Below are 19,476 nucleotides of genomic sequence, written 5' to 3' on the forward strand. Positions count from 1 at the left end.
CCTGCCCTTCCGTCTTCCCTCCAGCAGCTGAGAGGCACGCTACCAATGTTCTCCATTAAGTACCACACTTCTAAGGCCTCAGCGTATCCTTATTTCCATTCTGATTAAAGAAATCTCCAGTAACTCTCCAAGCAATTATATTCAATTCTTGTAAGAACTCTCCTGATAACCCACAGAGTCTCCCAGTGGCCAATTGCGGTGAAATACTAGTAAGATGGTTGGCTTTTTTTAACTTACAAAAACAAAAAAATGTCCTTTGTTTTCTACTCTTTCCCATCTGCCATGGACACGGACCAGTTACTGCTGCCTTCACGCCACACCCATCTCACCGCTAACAGCAGCAGGCCATTGGGATTTACCCCCAGTTACATACCCTGATCATCCCTTGCACAGCCTTTAGCATGCCTTTCCTGACGCTCATATCCTCAGTGGGGACACCCGTATACCGTTGCCAGACGCACCTTTCCTAATTCAAGTAACCCACCCCACCGACTTCGAGCAATTAAAGCTATCAGGAGGCTGAACAAAATTGAGAGCTAACAAGGTTTAGAAAGGACAGCAATGCCTGGAAGTGGATGGTAATAATTTTAAAATACAATTACTCTGAGCCAAGACTTGCCATATTTTCTAGAATGCCTCTTTAAGATATTTTCAATTATTTGATTTCTTTCTCAGAATCCTCTTTTTTGGAGAGAGAAAAAAAAAACATGATCCCACAATGTTTTCAGTGCAATTACTCAGAGAGATTCTACATCCCCGTTCCCTGTGTTCAACAACCAGGATGTGGAAACAGCACATGTCGTCAGCGAATGGATGGATTTTCTGTCTTTTTTTTCTTTCTTCTTTTTCTTTGTTTTTCAAGACAGGGTTTCTCTGTGGCTTTGGAGCCTGTCCTGGCACTGGCTCTGTAGATCAGGCTGGTCTCAAACTCACAGAGATCCGCCTGCCTCTGCCTCCCAAGTGCTGGGATTAAAGGCGTGCGCCACCAAAGCCCGGCTTTCGAATGAATGGATTTTCTAAACCAGCACTCACATCTAAAGGCACACTATTTGGCTACAAACAAAAGCAGTCCTGCTATTCTGACAATATGGGTGAACCCGGAGGGTGCTGTGCTGTTAAGTTAGTGTAACACAAATGCACTGTGGTCTCACTGATACTGGGAAGCAGAGAGTAGAACAATGGTTTTGAGAGATTGGTGACAATCTGGTCAAAGGAGACCAGCATTTAGTGATAAGGAAAACACGTTCTGGGGGCCTAATTCCAATTAGAGCGGCGAGGGACATGCTAATTTGGTTATGGTAATCATTACACATATATTAGAAATGAGAGAGGTAGAAAGAAAGGAAGCCCTCACTCCGGTGAAATCCGTGTGAAAGGCAGTTAGAAAGGAGAACGATGCACATGAGCCCTTGGTACCTTGGCAGTGGCTCTGGACATGAAGAGAACGAGAGAGGGGACCAAGGCTTCCCCTTTGCCCGAGTCCTCGATTTGCGGCTGCCTCCCATTTCTCTTCCATTTTCTCTCTCCGCTGGTCCTGCACAACTGGTTCCCCTCCCCACCCCTAACAAGAACTTACGGAAAGCATCCTCAGCTGGAGGCTTCCTCATGAGCCCCAGCCTTGGCAGGTGGCCAGCCCACTAATGATTGGGGGGGGTCTTCCCCCACCCCTCCCACCCACACACACTGTTCCAGGTATTAACATTGAAATATCCACCTTTGTCAGAGGCTCAGCCTCCCATACGTGGCAATAAAAAGCCATCCAAGGGAAAGGAAGCCACCGGTTACTAGCAAAGAATTTACCATGGACAGGAAATTCTGAGCCCTTCAGTAGGGCCTAGTTACAAGCCAGTGAGTCGGGGGTAAGATCCTTCTCCCACGGCCTCCTTATCGGTCAGTTACCCCTTCTTCACATCACATAACCTTGCCACTTTTTCTCCAGGCAGTTGTTTTTGGATGGATTTGAGGAAATATGCCCGTACACACCAATACACAGGCGTTCTGGTAGACGCTCTTACTGGGAGGAAGTCAGTAAGTGTGGAAGTGGTTGTTTGACTTACACCACATTCATGGTCCAAGGACAGGCTGTACACGTCTTGATCAAATACTCAAGGCCACTTCTTTGTGCTTCTGAGCCTGCTGCTGTTGCAAAGTCACTACGCCTAGGTTTTATTTTTGTAACCCCAACCCCCACCCCGACTTTGGTTTGGATTGCTTTCGTTTTGCTTGTTTATTTATTTATTGAAGATTATTATGTGTACAGTGTTCTTCCTGCATGTATCCCAGGCGGCCAGAAGAGGGCGCCAGATCTCATTGTAGATGGTTGTGAGCCATGGTGCCGGTGCTGGGAAATGGAACTCAGGACCTCTGGGAGAGCAGCCAGTGCTCTTAACCTCTGAGCCATCTCTCCAGCCCCTGGTTTTGTTTTTCTTTTCAAGAAATTTTCTCATATAGACCAGCCAGCCGGGGCCTCATCCTCTAGGTAGCTGAGGCTGGCCTTGAGCTACTTACTGAGCCTCCTGAGTGCTGAGGTTGTAGGCATGCACCACCACACCTGGGTTAGAAAGCATAAACAGAATCGACACCTCTCCATAGGGTTAGCTGCCAGGAACCCTGAAAACTCAGAGACTGTCCAGTGGAGAGTGGGAAGGGAGCAGCTGCCAATTGCTGCTCATTGCATCTCTTGTGTGATCGATTTCCTCGTGTGCGTGCGTGCGTGCGTGTGTGTGTGTGTGTGTGTGTGTGTGTGTGTGTGTGTGTGTGTGTAGGGGGTGCCTGTAGATGACAGAGGACAACGGTGTCATTTATTACTGTTTGTTTTAGACAGGGTCTTTCATTGGCCTGGGGTGGGGAGCAAACACACTTGTCTCTCTCTGCCTGTCCAATGCCACCACCCCTGGGTTTTTAGTGTGCATTCTAGGAATCAAACGCAGATCCTCAAGCTTGGAAAGCAAAGCACTCCACTGTCTAAGCTGTCTCCCAGGCTGGATTAATCTTTTACTACGAGTATCTAATTATTAAAATATTTGGAATAATATTAAGCTACCTTTAACCAAATAAATAATTACGCAGGTATCTTAAAGTCTGCTCCATAAAGTGTGGGAGTGACTCCTCTCTCCAGTTCTGGCCTCTAAATATGGAGTTTGGTGGGCTCAGACCTCTAACATGGCTCTACACTCATTCCATAGCATGACATTACTGGTGATGCTAGCTACTGCCAACTAGTCTCGGGACTGAGAACTACATCACAGTCCTCTTACTTGAACCATAGTTTTGTTGACCTTATCACAGCTTGCTCTGCCTGTTGAATAGACTCCCCTTCATATGTCCCAAGCCTCCTTCTGCTTTGTTCCCACATCTCAGTAAAGAACTGTGTGAGAACTACCCACTTCCTCTGAAATCCCATGGCTATCCCCTCCTGCTGCCTGAACCCCATGTCTCATCCCTGAAGACTTCAGGCTCATCACAGGGAGCCAGTGAATTTGCCTTGATCACCTACACTAAAGAGTAAATAGAAGCATGACATTCCTACACCGAGACCTTCCAGGGTCTCCCATGAGTGTGGTTGGAATGTAAAAAACAGACAATGGTTAGAAATGCATAGTCAGCAAATGTAGTAATTTAGCATTGTACTCACGGGAATTATAGGAGTAACTCTGTAAGTACACACAAATAGCTATTCAGTGGGAAAATGTTCAGTCTTATGTCATAACAAAACTGGGTAAGATTAAGTCATTAAATGGACAGGCATGTTGTAAAGAGGAAACACAAATTTACAGCATATATTTTGGGAAAAAAATTAGATTCAATCACAAAACACAAACATATAACAATCAAGACAGTAAAAGAAGAGAGTGCCCTTGGATCCAGTCAGCCACTTAGCACACCAGGAGCCGGGCGGCTGATGGTCTACCCTAACCCACGTTTTATTATTGCCTGACAGCTGCTTCCGCTCCTGGGGTATGGGCTAGAGAGACATACCCCTCCTGGGGCATGGGCTAGAGAGACATACCCCTCCTGGGGTATGGGCTAGAGAGACATACCCCTCCTGGGGTATGGGCTAGAGATGTCTTTCTCACACCCCTCCTAGTATGTATGCAGGGCTGAAGGTTACAGAGCTTTATGGTAAGTGTGAAATTTGGTCAGAACTTTAGACACAACAGAAAGGGGAAGAGCTTTACTCCCCAACAGTGACAGATGGCGACATAAATTATCCAACTTGCACATTACACCAGCCACCAAAATAATGCATGTAGCTTTCCTTTACAGGGTACCAAAATGTTCGCAGTGTGATGTAAAGGGAAGAAGAAAACAAAACGTAACACATACTGTCAACAAGCAAACACGGAAAGAAGCATCCGGTATCTACTTAAGACAAGCCGTTACCCTTGCGTGCTGGTCTGGCCATATAAAACAGTAAAGCGGCCTCCTACAAAGAGGGCCAGGTAAGAAAACTTCTTGTTTCAGCCCCGTCTCTAAGGGGAGGGAAGAAAAGTCTCACCCAAGGGTATGGATTATGAACCAGTGCTTACACTAGCTTTCACTTTGAAGTTACTACCAGCACTGTCCAAGGACCGTCATGCAAGGCTTTCCCCCAGCTTAGCCTCAGCTTGGTGGTTCCTTCCCATGGCTGACAAAGCACCCAGAAACCTCTTTTGTGACAGCCAGACCTGGGCGACGATCGTCAGACACCACAGCATGGTTAAACGTGTATCTTACCTCATGACATTCTAAATTGATGAGGCACGGCAATTTAAGTCTTTGCAATTGCCATCTATACTGAAGTTGTGGGTTTAAAATGTTCTGTACTTTATGCAATGTAGGCATATTTAGTACTTAAGAAAGTAAAAGATTTATTTTAAAATTTAGACATGGTGTTTTAGGTGAACACATTTTGTTTTGTTGTTGTTTTGCTTTTTTTTTTTTTTTTTTTTTTTTTTTTTTTTTTTTCAAGAAAGGGTTTCTCTGCATTGCTTTGGAGCCTGTCCTGGAACTCACTCTGTAACTCTGTAGACCAGGCTGGCCTTGAACTCACAGAGATCCTCCTGCCTCTGCTTCCCGAGGGCTGGGGTAAAAGGTGTGCCCTACCACGCCCAGCAGTAATAGTATCTTTTTAAGTACAATGATGTTACTGCTTTTGATACAGATTTGTACAGTGTCCTGCCATCATCCGGTCCCTGGGTGCTGGAAGTCACCTGGGCACTACTTACTTTCTCAGTGGAAATCTTACTCTGAGGAGTGTGAATTACAACATGGAGGAGGTCTCGGGCAGGTTGGTGGATGGGAGGAGCTGGCCTTGCCTATTTGTGATCAGTGTTGTCCCGCTATAATCGGCGATGCCTCCCCCCCACCAAAAGCTTCTTTTTAATTGTTCGATGGTCACTGGGAGATAAGCCAGTGTTGAGAGGGCATTTTATTCATCCTCATATTAATGCTAAAACAGCATTATCGCCATCACTAACACCTCTTGCAAGGTATGAGACAGAGCCCGGGAAGAGGGCCCGTGACTTGGGAGTGTCAAGTCTCTGCTTCCACTTCTTGAACTGACAGATCTCCATTGAGCAACACTATGCAAAGCACTGAGAGAAAACACCGCTGGGCTCCGTGGGTGCAGAACCGGTACCAGCTGAAGGAAAACAGAACAAGGCTGTCAGTTTGGAAACTTTGCTCTCCTGAACGTACAGAGAGCTGGCTGCTGTGGAGAATACATTTCCCGATATATATATATATATATATATATATATATGTAGTCCTAGGACATTGAATGAGGGGTGCTCAGAGAGGACATACAGAGCCGTGAAAGACCAGGAAAGGATCTTTCTCAAGTAAGAAGTTAAAAATCCATTTTCCCCAAAAGCGGTGACTTTGGAAAGGTTAAGGATTACCTACCAATCCCCATTTTACATTTAAAAATAAAATCTTGAGTGTCTCAACCTCAGAAGCTTTGGCTGTCGTCTCAAGCATTGGGCTTTGGTGTCTGGCCTTGGGGGTTTGTGAATAACCCAGCCTGGGGTGCCCTGGAATTAAATTAGATTGTGCCCTGGCCCTGGCACTCCCATTTCAGTAATTACTCCATTAATTGAGATAGTCACTTAACATGTATTTAGGGGATGGGGTCAGACTGAACTAACTAATGGTGATGACAGCAGTCCCTCCTCTTTTTGGTAAAATGTTTTATTGTTAAGTTGAGAGCCACGCATCTGAAACTGGCAGCAGCTGTGGGCAGTCATTGACATTCGCTTGAGGACAGGGTCAAGGCACATTATTATTCTTGCACCCCTGGCAGGGAGAGCATGAGCTTGACGAGGCCCCTGGAGTAACAGGCGACACAGAGCCACCCAGTGCTTGTCAGAAACTGGGCCTGGTCAAACACCGGGCGAGTTTTGTGTCTACAGAATTGTCTCTTGCCTTCTTATTTTTTTCGTTATGATTTTAATGGCTTCTTATGCATACCTCTGAGCTAGTCACCAGATTAACCCCCGACGCCCAACAGTTGAGACATTCAAATATTTATTTGTAAATATACAAAGGGAGTTCCTAGCCAGTTCTTACTTTCCAAAGCCACGGGCTTGGGGACTGACCTCCCCGACTCCTCTGACTTCTTCCTGCTCTTTTAAATGAAGAATAACCCCCCCCCCCATAACTCTCCAGCTTAACATCTTCAAATTGCGTACACGCAAGGAAATAAATCCGCATCACCGCACCACCTGATTTATGTGTAGATTTGAAACACCTGGGAAGCCAGCTGTGCCTCTGCTTCGCTTCCCGACAAGGAGGCAGCTTTCGCCGAGCTCTCGGGGTTATTATATAATATATGTATGTGCCCAGGTCCTTAAAAATAACAGTGACGTATAAAAACCCACAGTGGAATCCTAGATGGGAAGGCGCTTCGACCCACGCGCAGGTGGACCGACGCAGGGCAGGGATGTGCGCCCTGCACCCCGCGCACAGAGATGCAGATCTGGAACCCAGAGCGGGCCCCGGGGCGCAGACCCCGAGCTTCCGGGCTAGGCGGATGGCAGGGGCAGGGGCAGGGCAGGGGCAGGGGCAGGGGCAGGGGCAGGGGTGGCCGAGCCCGGCGGGCAGGCCCGGAGGGGAGTGCCCGCAGCCCGCCCCGCCCCGCCCCGCCCCTCGCGCCTGGGCTCCGCCTCGCCTCGCCATGGTGGAGCAGGGAGACGCGGCGCCGCTGCTGCGCTGGGCCGAGGGCCCCGCCGTGTCTGTGCCGCAGGACCCTGCGCTGCAGGCGGGAGGATGGGCCCGGGGCGGCGGCGGCGGCGGCCGAGTGGCCGCGGAAGCGCCCCGAAGGCGGGAGCCCGGCGAGCCAGCACCCCCCGAAGTGCTGCTGCAGCCGGGGCGTCTGGAGCTGGGCGACGTGGAGGAGGACCAGGTGGTGGCTGTGTTCGTGGTCACCTTCGATCCGCGCTCGGGTGAGTGAGAGGCGCCCAGGGGTGCGGCGGCGGCGCAGGGCCCCGCGGCGTGCGCACTGGCCCCCACACACCTGCGCCGCTCCGCCCGCGCCCCGCGCCCCGCGCCCCGCGCCCCGCGGCTTTGTTCCGCCCCGTTGCCCGTCCCGCCGCGGCTGCCTCGCTTGCTCCGCTCCAGTGCGGGAGGGTTGGTCGGTTTGTGGCCGCCGGCGCGCTGGCTTTTGTTTTCTCTGCTCCCTGCGCCGCTGGAAGGTTCTCTTAGGCGCCGAGGAGGAGGGGACCCACCCCCACCCCGCCACCCCCGCGCGCGTCGCCTCCCACGCGGGTCCAGAAAGACCCTGCTCCCTCCGTGCCCGCCCCGGCTCCTGGTTGCTGCCAGCGAGGTAACTTTCCCAGCCGCCAAGTTCACTTTCTCCGAAGGCTCCGTTTTGAGGGATTAACGTGGGAGCATTCGGGGCTGGGGCTGGAGGAGCCTTCTCGGGCAGTCTGCTAATGTCACACCCGCTGCGGGGCGGGGGTGTGCGCGCTGCAAGGCGGGGGGCTCCGAGGCCGGTGAAAGTGGGCGCCAGGGCCCTGGGCTCGGCTCGGGGCATCCGCATCCCCGAAGAGGGACGCCCGGGTGCATCCTCCTTGCTCTCTCCCTGTAGTTAAGAGTGAGGAGTTGGCGTTTGCGTGCGAAGGAAGTGCTTCCTTCTTTCTGGAAGCCCCTACTTCCAAAGGTGTGCACGGTGGGAAGATTGGGACTATGTGTGAGGGTTGCTGGTGTGATGCAAGCTCGTGGCTTCTAGGCAGAGTGGCGCAACTGTGGCCAAGGGTTCGAGCCAGCACAACAGGCATTGGTGGTCCTTTCCTCGTGCGGGGCTCCTGGGAAGGAGAACTCAAACCCCTCTGCTGAATCCTGTCTGCTTCGTTGCCTTATTGACTTTCAAACTTTTTTTTTTTTTTTTTTACACTCTGACCTGCCATATGGAAGTAAACTTAGCCTCACAACCATCACGTTCGAACCAGAGAATGCCAGAGTTCTGAAATAATATTGACCCTCTCTGTACTTTTTCCCTTAATGTTCATTACACATACTGCTTGACTCGTATAACTAGGACTCCTATACATACATACATGGCTTGAAAAATACCAGCTTTTTTTTTTTTTTTTTTTTTTTTTTTTTTAAGCAAAATGTTTTAGCTAACTGTTATTTCCTGTGGCGTACCCCTTCCTGCAAAGGTAAATAGAGGAGAGCTTAAGATGACCACTTGGAATATAAGAACTGGGAAGGAGTCCTTGATGGCTCCTGGCTGCATAATGGTAGTAGTCTGATGATAAAGTAGTCTAGAGAAAGGAGGAGGAAAATAACCCACAATAATCACAGGCAGAGCTGAAAAAAAATAGATCATTAACTGTCATTGAGTTATTGGTATTCATCAGTTGGTAATTAAGCCCCTAAAGACCTTGCGTGGGTTTCCATTCACAGCTGGCAACCGTGATTTTTCTGCTCTCTCTCTCTCCCTCTCTCTCTCTCTCTCTCTCTCTCTGTGTGTGTGTTTCTGTCTTTCTCTGTCTCTATCTCTGTCTGTCTGTCTCTCTGTGTATGTGTGTGAGGGGGGTTCAGACTAAGGTTAATATGAAAAAGACAGAGCTGCTCCTAATACTGTGGCATTTGTACAGATATTTTACTATAATCCTGTTTGATTTATAATTTGCTATTTTTCTTATACTTATTCAAGAATAAAGGCACCGAGGATGGTTACATATTTTGGGATTAACTGGCCAGGACTGACTTGTCTCTTTCTAGCACCTTCCACCGTCTGAACCTTTGCTCCTCATATTACCTCATTGCTTCCCTAGGGATCTGGGGAGAGGAGGATGTGTGCACCTGGGTGAGCCTTGATAAGGTGATTTTAGTTGTGGGGGAGAAAGCAGCTGTTTCCTATCCATCTTTTTTCCACTCTGTTCCAGCCCTGTAAATGACTCCTCACCCTGTGAAACAAGCCGGGAGAGCTTGTGTAAAATAAAGTTATATAGCGTGTTTAGAAGTGGCGAGGAGTGACTGAGATGGCCTGGGTCACAACCCTCAGCCCCAGGAGGAAGGAAAGACTGTGGCGGCCGTGAGCATGGTGGTTGAGGAAGGACGGTTTAGAGAGGACCGGAATTGCGTGTCTTGGTTTCAGCCTAGGGGCTGTCCGGAGTCCGGAGCCCCATCTGCCATATGTCCCACACAGGCAAGTTCCTCAGCCCGCGGCACCAGAAGCAGTCTAGAGCGTCCTTGTGCTGCATCCACCCGAATCAGGGCATGCCCACTGAGTTCGTCTGCCGAGGGCATTGTGCCACTCTGACCTGTAGATTTATCACTCCCGTGTCTTTTCCTGCCTCTGTCCTAAATTTTCATTTTTAGGAGCTAATCTACCCCAGCCACTGCCCAGGCAGTGGGCATTCAAGTATCTCCTCACCGCACACAGCTTGCTTTTGTCGTATGTCAGTGTGTAAGGGTATCTCACACACACACGCGCGCACACACACGCGCACGCACGCGGGTGGCGTGTGCAGAGAGGCAGTGGGGGGAGAGAATCCATTTGTCTGCCAGTGGATGTAAGAAAGAAAATTGTTACTTTTGTAGTTTCTATGGCTTGTGGCTTGAGGAGGTCCAATCCACTGTGGTAGGAAGGATGTGTTGATGGGGTGTGAGTTGGTGGGCGCTGTCTCATGAACAGGAGCCGAGAAAGATGAGCGCTGGCACCCAGCTTGCTACTCTCCCCCATGTCACTGAGCGCAGGACTCCGGCTGGGCACACCCAGAGTGGGACCACCCTCCTCAGTCAGCTCTCTGCAGCCGCTGTGTCTCTAAGGCGAATGGGAAGCTAGTGGTGTGTTGACAGTTGGGACTAACCATCACGGAAGGCAGACACACGAGGGATGTAAGTGCTTGCATTAGGACGGGGATAGTAGACCCTGTGATGAATGCATGGGAGAGCGTGATTGGTCCGCAGGAGCTTTGGGAAGCTTCTCTGGGCATCTGTCAAAAAATCAGGGGGAAATAGAGATGCGCTTATTTCTTTGAAACTCGTTGCTTGAAACTTAGGATTGTTCGCCCCACAAATGACACAAAGCAAGGGCTTGGGGTTCAAGGTAAGGCATGCGCATGTATACACAGTCTTCATCTGGAGCGGAACTAGCTGTGGGGTGGTGGTACTGGCCATCTGGGCTACAAAGCTGCTATTGAAACCAGGCCCAGACGATAACTTGGCAAGCTGGCTAGGAGAGGTTGACTGCCAGAATATTGCTTTTTTGGTTGTTGTGTTCAATTCTGTGGTTTCGGGCCTGATTTAAACTTTGTTATTTGGGTTTCTAGTAAAGTTTCCTTTTTTTTTTTTTTTTTTTTTTTTTTTCTGCGTGGTTAAGGAAACAGGTAAGGGATGTCCCCTGCTGGTCACAGGAACTGCTACTCTGCAGAGTCACAGAGGTTGATGAAGTTTTAACCTCTCCGCTCCTGGTTGCTGTCCTGTGAATCTGCCTCCTGTAGACCATTTCTTTATGAGACTCACTTCCCACTGCTGTTACTCGGGGACATCTCCAGGCCCGTGTGTGCAGGGAGTCACCTGGCGAGCTTTTCAAGGTGTTCCTCCTTCCTGATTACAAATGAGTCACCTGTTCTTTCTTAACCGCCACTCAGTGCCCACAGTAGGCAACACACCTCTTCCCATATCTGAATGCATGCTGTGCGTCCATCAAATGGGAATATTTTCGACCAGTCACACATACAGCCATGTATGCTGGTGTATGACCAAAGTTCAGAGTTCAAGGCTACTCTGGGCTACTTAACAACCTCCACACACACACACCAGTTCTCATTTTAAGCTCTGTGGATTCTCTGTCCAGAGCAGGTGGAAAGGGACAGTGAAATTAAAGCTAGGTCTGTTGCCCGAGGAAGTTGTAACGTGGAGCACTGGCTGCCTAGCTCACCTGACTCCTTGCAGAAATGGGAGGGGCTTGCCAGTGGAAAGCAAACCCTGAAAATGGGCAGTAGTCCCAAGAATGGCTCACCCACAGGGTGGGAAAGGGAATTCCGGTGGGCAGCGGGAGAGGCGTCGAGGAGGGTTAACTCTGCCCCTGCCCTTCCTCAGTTTTCCATCACCTGTCACTGGCCGATTGGAATACAGTTGTGGTTATTGATTAATGCCACACTGGCAGACTTTCCTGAGCTGTTGGTGACTCACCTGCCTTGTGGTTTTCAGGCTGAAAGTGTGGCCATCTGTTGTGATCTCAGTTTCTTCTCTTGAAAATCCACAGAGAGGAAAAAGTAAGGGTGGTGGCCACGGTGCCTAACCGTGTTCCTTCTGTACTGTGGGTTCAAAGAGACCCTCCCCAACAGTCTACACGAGAGGAAAATGGACACCCAGAGCTGTGGAGTGCACCAGAGCCAGTGTGAGTGGGCTGTGGAGAGAAGGGCTTGTTTGTTTGTTTGTTTTGTTTGTTTGTTTTTTGTTTGTTTTTCTTTTCCCCTGTGTAAAGTTAGTGCATTGGAATTCAGCCATAGGCTGACATATGGCTATGGCTGCCTGGGAATTGCCAGGATTAACGTCTCCTGATTCAGAACTCTCCATTCTGTCTCTGCCTCTCATTTGGGTGGTGTCCTCATCTAGGTCAATGTAAGATTACATCAAAATACTTAAGACCCAAAGGCAATTGATACGGGCTGGATGGGTACTGGGCCAAATAGTCTTTGCGGTCCCTTCTGTCTGTAGGATTTAGTGGCTTCTTAAAAAGTGCTTCTATACAAGGACAGTGTTTCTGGGACTAACAATGCTCTTTGCCATGTCCTTGTTGTATTTTATCTTTCCCTTTTGTTATTTTGAGGCAGGACCTCTCACTCTAACCCAGGAGGATCTAGAACTCACTGTATAGCCCAGGCTGGCCTCAGACTCCTCCCGCCTGGGCCCCCTGAATGCTGGAATTACAGATGTGAGCTACTGCCTTCCTGAGCCTCTGAGACAGAATTCCCCTTTACCTCCTGGCCGAAGCTAGAGCACAGAAGGAAGGCACTGACGGGAAGTAGCTGAGGGAAGAGATCAGAACCAATGTTCAAGTCTCTGGGGATGTTACGTATCTCCAGCACCCTTAGGCCTAAAGGAGTTTAAGAGGGTGCTGTGCACTGTCCAGTACAGAAGGCCTCAAGGGGACGTGCTTGACTGGAGCCAGCCAAGAGAGGGGAGAGCCTGGTTCCTAACCTATGAGAGACTGGGTTCAAGAGTGCTATCTTCTCTCTTTTGACTGTCCTGAAGTGAGTTTTTTCAGCTTGCAAGCTGGTTTTAGGAAGATGTAGGTTTTGCCATGTGGACTCTGCCACCCAGCACGCCGTGGGTAAGGTTATTTCACATTTGAGCAGAATAGAGGCAGCCCCATATAGATGGGACAACCGTGGTACCTGGAGTTGCACACAGGCGAAGGAAGTGCTCCACCATCACAACATCCCACAGGCTAACGGGCGAAGGAAGTGCTCCACCATCACAACATCACACAGGCTAAGGAAGTGCTCCACCATCACAACATCCCACAGGCTAACGGGCGAAGGAAGTGCTCCACCATCACAACATCCCACAGGCTAACGGGCGAAGGAAGTGCTCCACCATCACAACATCCCACAGGCTAACGGGCGAAGGAAGTGCTCCACCATCACAACATCCCACAGGCTAACGGGCGAAGGAAGTGCTCCACCATCACAACATCCCACAGGCTAACGGGCGAAGGAAGTGCTCCACCATCACAACATCCCACAGGCTAACGGGCGAAGGAAGTGCTCCACCATCACAACATCCGTAACCTAGGACAGCTTGTGTGTTGTGTGCCTCGAGAGTTTCTCAAACACCAACTTGGGAGGCCTCACGCAGAGCCCCTGGGCTAAGCTGAGCTGCGCTGACCAGCAGTGGTCCGGCAGAGTTCAGACCAGTGTGTACATCCACAGACCTATTAGCTTCCGCTAGGCTCACAAGCTGCTGGCCCAGTTGTTTGTTCGTCCTGGTTCCCTTGAATAGGAGCATGTTTGCCTTAGTGTGAGCTCAGCACGGGCACTGTGCTTGCTGCCAAGTTAGGCCCCACCAATATTTTCTGAAAGACCAGACCAGCCGAATGTACACGATTCAGATCACCACATTTGTTCCTCTGGTGGCCGAGTGAAATCATCCCACTAAGTTGTCTGTCTCTGTAGGAAAGGCTAGGCAGGACCCGTAGGTGCTTGTGGTGACCCACAGCGTGGCTCAGAAGCTGGGAGGGTACAGAGCTGGAAGGAAACAGTTAGGAGGGATAGGTAGGGCCTGGGTCGGCAATGACTTCCTTGTTGAAGTCTCCAAGCTTCCAGAATACGTTTGTGGTGCTTAGAGTGAGGATGTTTGGTGAAATTGAGAGCGCAGTGTGAATTCTGAGCCTGGAACGGGTAGGGAGCACTCCATGTCAGGTTTTTCTGGCATTAAATATTTTCCCTCAAGAATTTTCATTTTCGCAAAAATCACTTTTCTTTATACCTCTACAAACTCCAGAGAGAAGTTGGTCTCCAATTCAGGGAACTTTTATAGAAAGGTGATCTCAAATTGTAATAGTTCCTTGTTCCGTGTTACATATGGTCCCTTCTCTTAATTGTGGCTTTGCAAAGTCTTTATGCATGTGTGTATAGACAGACGGACATGTATTTGTAAATTTCCACCATTTCATTTGCACAAATCATTTGACTACCCCAATTTGTGGTCAGATCGGTCAAACCCGGGGGGGGGGGGGAAATGAAGCAACTCGTTCATCCTTCAGTCGAGTCGCCCACCCATCTGTTGACATTTCTTGTCATATTGGCCCCATCCTTATATACGGTCGATTCCACTGTAGCAAGAAACAGTGTGTTCCAGAAACTTCTGCTAGGAAATATCATGTAGTGCAAATCAACTTCATGAGAAAATTGAGTGGTGGGCACAACCTCAGAAACCTCAGAGACATGGAGACAGAGGGGAGGGAGGAGGAAGAGCCTGCAGTGCTGCCTGCGCTCAGGTGGAAAGTTCTAATCCTGGTGGGGTGGGGTAGTGCTGGCTCCCAGCACACACCAGAGGGAGGGCTGAGAAGGAAGAGCATTGTCCTTCCTTCATGGCTCGCGCGTCTTCTGCGTTCTCTGGTGTTTCTCATGGTTGACATCGTCTGAAAAATTACTTGAAGATCTCTGCCGTTGAGTCCCCAAGTTGCATTTCGTCAGTGTTCTAAAATATCCGACACAAACAGCTTAAGTGAGATTGGATTTCGGAGGTTCTTCTGGTCAGCCTCCTTTTCCCATTGGTCCATCTCACCTGCCCGACTTTAGAATGAGCATGTCATTATTTATTAAATGCCTAGCTGGACTTTTTTTGTTTTTTTTTTTTTTTTAATTGGGATTGCACTGCCTTGGCAGTAGAAAATAAGGAGCCCTTTGTGTTCAGGCTGCTCCCCAGTGAGGAGCACTGGCCCAATTTAGCAGGCATTGTAAATGACATTGATTTCATACAGATTTAAATATGCCCCCCTCCCAGAACTGTTTAAAAATGAGTTGCAGCGATGCTTAAAAACTCACTCCTAAATAATTAAGAACGCGCTTCCTCAGAGTAAGGCAGTTTTCCTGTATAACCACAATGTCATTACCACTCGTAGGATACTTATCAATGATTCATCAATTAGCTGTTTAAAAGACACTCTTGTTCCTAATAATGCTGTATTGTTCTGTCTTTTTTAGTTTTATTGCCCTTCTTGTCCTAGGCACTGAGCTGTGTTGGGATGTGGGGGGGGGGGAAGCCAAAGTCCCTTTCTCCAGCCTTTCAGAGTCTTAGAGATTACCATAGAGACGGGCATCTAAGGTGCAATAAGCTGGGTCTGTTTTCCTGTTCTTCAGGAGTGTGTCAGCAGAAATGTTCTGCCCTGTCCGTGATCCACCGCCTGCTTCTGATGTACCTTGCTCCTAACCCAGGAGGGCTTATCTCTGAAAGTAAAAGGCACAGCAGACAGGCTGTCTTCCCTGCTTTGGAGTCTCTCGGTGTCTGAGCGGTGACGTTTGGCCAGGGATAGAGCTACACTGAAGAGAGCCTTGAGAGCCAGGCTGAGGAGTGGGGACATTGTCCTCTGGGTCTGCTGTATTAAGTGGAAACATGGATTTGTTCATGAATACCAGGCATCCAATAGCTATGGTTTAACCAAGATAGGATCCATTCATTTTTCACATGTGTCATAGCTTGCCAAAGATTAAAATGTCGCCTCAGATCTACGGGGCCACCCAGGGGCCCGGGCTCGGGCTGGTTTATAGCTTTGTAGTCTCTCAGATCATGACATCACCCACATCCCATGCCAGGCAGCATGATGGGGAAAAGGGCAGCATGTTCCTTCCCTCTCGGGCACGTTTCGGAAGCTGTGTGTCTCACTTCCGTCTGTGTCCCGCACCTACGTGCGGGAAGGGCCAAGAGACAGTCTTCACTGGGAGTAGTCCGTGTGCCAAGCTAAAAATAGCAGGCGTTAAGAATGCAGATCGAGGGGCAGCTTGTGGTAACCTGTTAAAGCAGCCTGTCAAGTCCCAGGTCAGTTTAGGCTGGAGTGTGAGAACCTGTATCAAAATCCCCCACGAACGGACAACAACAAAACCCGGATGGTTTGGGAGAATATTAAACACTATTGATCTTTTGGGGACTCACATTGCAAAGTGGCGTACTAAAGGCTCAGTGAAGGTCTACAATTAAAAAATATATATGTAATATGTATATACATATACATGCATATATTCACAGTGGTCTTTGTTGACACCGTGCTTTTCTTTGAGAAGCCCTGTTCACGTTAGCCTTGGGATTCTTGAAGGTTCCTTAGTGAAACATATGGGGATCGTGTCAGCCAAGATTCAGACGGAGAAGCGGCATCTGCACCACGTATGTATAAAAGGATTGCCGCAGGGACTAGGTCTTATGTGATGTGGGGACCAGTTGGCCAGTCTGTGTAAGGCTGCTGTTTGCATGGGGCTTAGAGTCTGCTGTGAACCATGGGTGTGAAGGACAGTGATCTTGGGAAGGGGCGGCAGACGGGACTCGTGGAAGTGCGTGGGGACCTAGGAAAGGCTGTCGCTGCTCCCAGTTTTGTTTTGAGACAGCCCTGGCTGACCTGGCACTTAACCTTACACTCAGAGATCTGCCTGCCTCTGCCTCTGCCTCCCAAGTGCTAACATGCTCGGCCAGTTGTCCCTAGTGTTGGTGATGTGGGTGGCCCATAAGAGAAGTTGATGTCCAGGCTGGAGAGATGGCTCAGCAGTTAAGAGCACTGGTTGCTCTTCCAGAGGTCAGTTCCCAGCAACCGCATGGTGGCTCAGCCATCTATAGTGGGATCTGGAAAGGGGGGTCCTTTGTGGAAGAGAAAACACCTGCTTAGGAAGCTCAGTTCAGGCAGGAAGGATCTGTAGCATCCTGCCGTCCCCACCTCAGGAGGTAAGGGTAAACAACACTGCAGGTAAGCTAAGCTGCTGGATGCCCAACACCAACCTTCCAACACCGCCTTCAGCTTTCCACTGGAACCATGCATGGTGGAATCCCGTATTTCAGCATACTCGGGTAGGTGCCTTCAAAAGGCAGGCCCGGCGCTTACCAGATGGCAAATAGGGAATTGTTTACAGCAGCCTTCATTGTTGTAGCTTAATGAGCACTAATCTGAATGGGTGTCAGTAGTTTTAAGTGAAGAAAGTGCTGCACCCAGATGATAGAAGTGATCATTCTTACCGCCATCGGTGAACACACCACGAGCAAAGACATAACAGTGGTTGCTTTAATAAAATTTGAGAGAGGCCAAGCCGGTTCAGGGCCGTGGGTACACATAGGGTGGACTCGGAGGGCTCCCAAGAGGTACTCTGACGTGAACGTAATGTTCTTAATGCCCCTTGACCTTCCCTTTGCGTTCTATGCAGGAATGCTGCTTCGGGGAAAACTTCATGTGTTGTAAAATTTGTACGTAATGCTAGGCTTCAGTACAAGGTTTAGGTAAGTTAAGTTTCCTCGAGGTATAGGTAGTTATGGGTTGAGGGAAAGGAAAGAGTTAGGCAAACCCCATGAAGAGTGGGGTAGAAGCCCAGGGCTGTAGCTCAACTGTGTGTGATATGCTGAAAATCCTAGGTTAGATCCCTGGGATTTTAAGTGGGTGTTCATGCGTCATGAAGGAGAGAATGCAGGGACGTGGGGAGACTTGCTGCTTAGGAAACTTACTTTCAGTACTTCTCACGAACACGTTTTCTTATCTAACCAGTTCACAGAACGGCATTTTAGCCTTTCCTGTTTTGTGGAATTGTAACTCCCTTTTCATTTCATTTATTTATTTTTTTCAGTGAATTCATTAGTTGGGTAGGATTCTTTTCTCCAAAATGGATTACTTGAACGTGGCTTGGGCTATTGAGCGTGGGACCGGGCGATCCTCTGTGCTGTCCGCGGTGGCCTGTGACTAGACTACGTACGCGCTCTCTGATGACCCTAACGACTGTCTGGAAGTGGTGGTGGCTAACATAGTTGGTGGTGTGTTTAAAGCCTAGAAAACCGGGACATGGAGTACTAATCAGTTTGCTCAAAAATGGAATCTTACAAGTTACTCACTTCTTTGACTTTGGAACAGATTGTTCTAGGCGGTTCTCGCTGCCTGTAGCCTACACGGCTAACTGCAGAGCTCGCATTTCCTCTGTCTGGGGGGCTTGTTGCTGGGTTCTAACGCCTTCCCTGCCTTCTGTCACAGCAGTCACCCAGCTGAGCTGGGCCACCTTGTTAACCGCCAGTCTCTCGTCTCTTTGTGGAAGGATTATGTGTTACTCTCTGTCTCCAACACCTAGCTTAGTAGAAACCCAGAAGTTAGTTATGAGTGATTGAGTCCCAAAATTCCTGAAGAGATGAGAGTTGGTCCTTGAAGAAGACCACATCTGGCCACATCTGGGGAGAGACGAGAGGGGTGGTCTACCACACTGCTCGAGAAGCAGGAAAAGATCCCGGATTGATCCTGTCAGGGAAAGCCGGAGAAAGAGGAGTTTGGAGGAATTTGTAAATGTCACAGGCGAGAATAAGGATTTCTGGTATTAGTGGCTATAGAGTGTAAGATTAAAAACAGGATCTCAAGGGGATGAAGACATGGGAACATAAAGTTAAACAAACAAACAAACCTCCCTGTACTTGAAGTGAAGCCATGAGAGGAAAATTTGGGAGTGACCTGAGTCGCTCAGGGGGCACAGAATTTGAAGCAGGGGATGGGATCTCTCCAGTGCCCCCTCCTGGTCCTCCGGTGTAGTTCATCAGGAGATGGGTGGGATGAGCCCACGAGCATCTTTCCTCGCTGGACACAAGGCATTCTGGGTCAGTCTGATCAAGCATCACGTTTCTGAAAAGCAGTGTGTGTGCTGTGCTATGCCCTTCTCTCGGAGTGATTTTCGTTTGTTTTAACCCGATCCCGCCCCTGTTCCTACAGGAAACATGGTGGAATGGTGCTTGCCACAAGATGTCGACCTTGAAGGGGTCGAGTTCAAGTCTATGGCCAGTGGGTCCCATAAGGTCCAGTCTGATTTCATGTGAGTACTCTGAACCTGTGATGTTCCACCTGGTCCCTCCTCTCCCTTGTTCTCCAGAGCAGCAATCTCATCGAGAGGCGTCTCAGGGGGTGTCTGTCCAATTTCCCAGCAAGAAGGGTTCCAGCTCTCAAGCTTGCGACGGGTCCTGCCCCTGCCAAGCTAACAGCTCCTACAGAAGAGGTTCTGCTACTACTGAGCGTTTGTGTGGCCCTCATCAGGTTTCATTTTAGTGCAAGAGAGGAGTTTCAGTTCAGTGTGGGCTAACCTAAGACAAACTTGGAATGCTAGCTTTAAGCAGGCCAGCTTTCAGAGCTGTGGTAAAGGGTGCGTTGCGAATTTCCCGAGAAACCAGTGAATGTGCTTTGAGGATAATTTGTAGCACTAACCTCCGAAATGGGCTAAAACTGTGGCTGATGAAGTGTGTAAAGAGGAAGGAAGTAAAGTGTCAGCCTCGTTGGGGCTGTTAGAGGCCAAGGAACTCAGAGAATGGGGTCTATGC

At 49.2% G+C, this 19,476-nt stretch overlaps 1 protein-coding gene across 1 annotated transcript in view; it reads left to right on the forward strand.

The window, feature by feature from the left end:
* Positions 1-7,137: 7,137 nt before the first annotated feature.
* The window catches only part of Dennd11 (DENN domain containing 11), a 23,778-nt gene continuing 11,439 nt past the window's right edge, over positions 7,138-19,476 (forward strand). The window contains exons 1-2 of the mRNA XM_051174687.1: positions 7,138-7,424; positions 18,878-18,977. Coding sequence (XP_051030644.1) covers positions 7,157-7,424; positions 18,878-18,977 — 368 coding nt within the window. The 5' untranslated portion in view covers positions 7,138-7,156. The remainder of the gene's footprint in view (positions 7,425-18,877; positions 18,978-19,476) is intronic.

The sequence above is a fragment of the Phodopus roborovskii genome, unplaced genomic scaffold (assembly GCF_943737965.1).
Source record: "Phodopus roborovskii unplaced genomic scaffold, PHOROB, whole genome shotgun sequence".
Classification (NCBI taxonomy): Eukaryota; Metazoa; Chordata; class Mammalia; order Rodentia; family Cricetidae; genus Phodopus; species Phodopus roborovskii.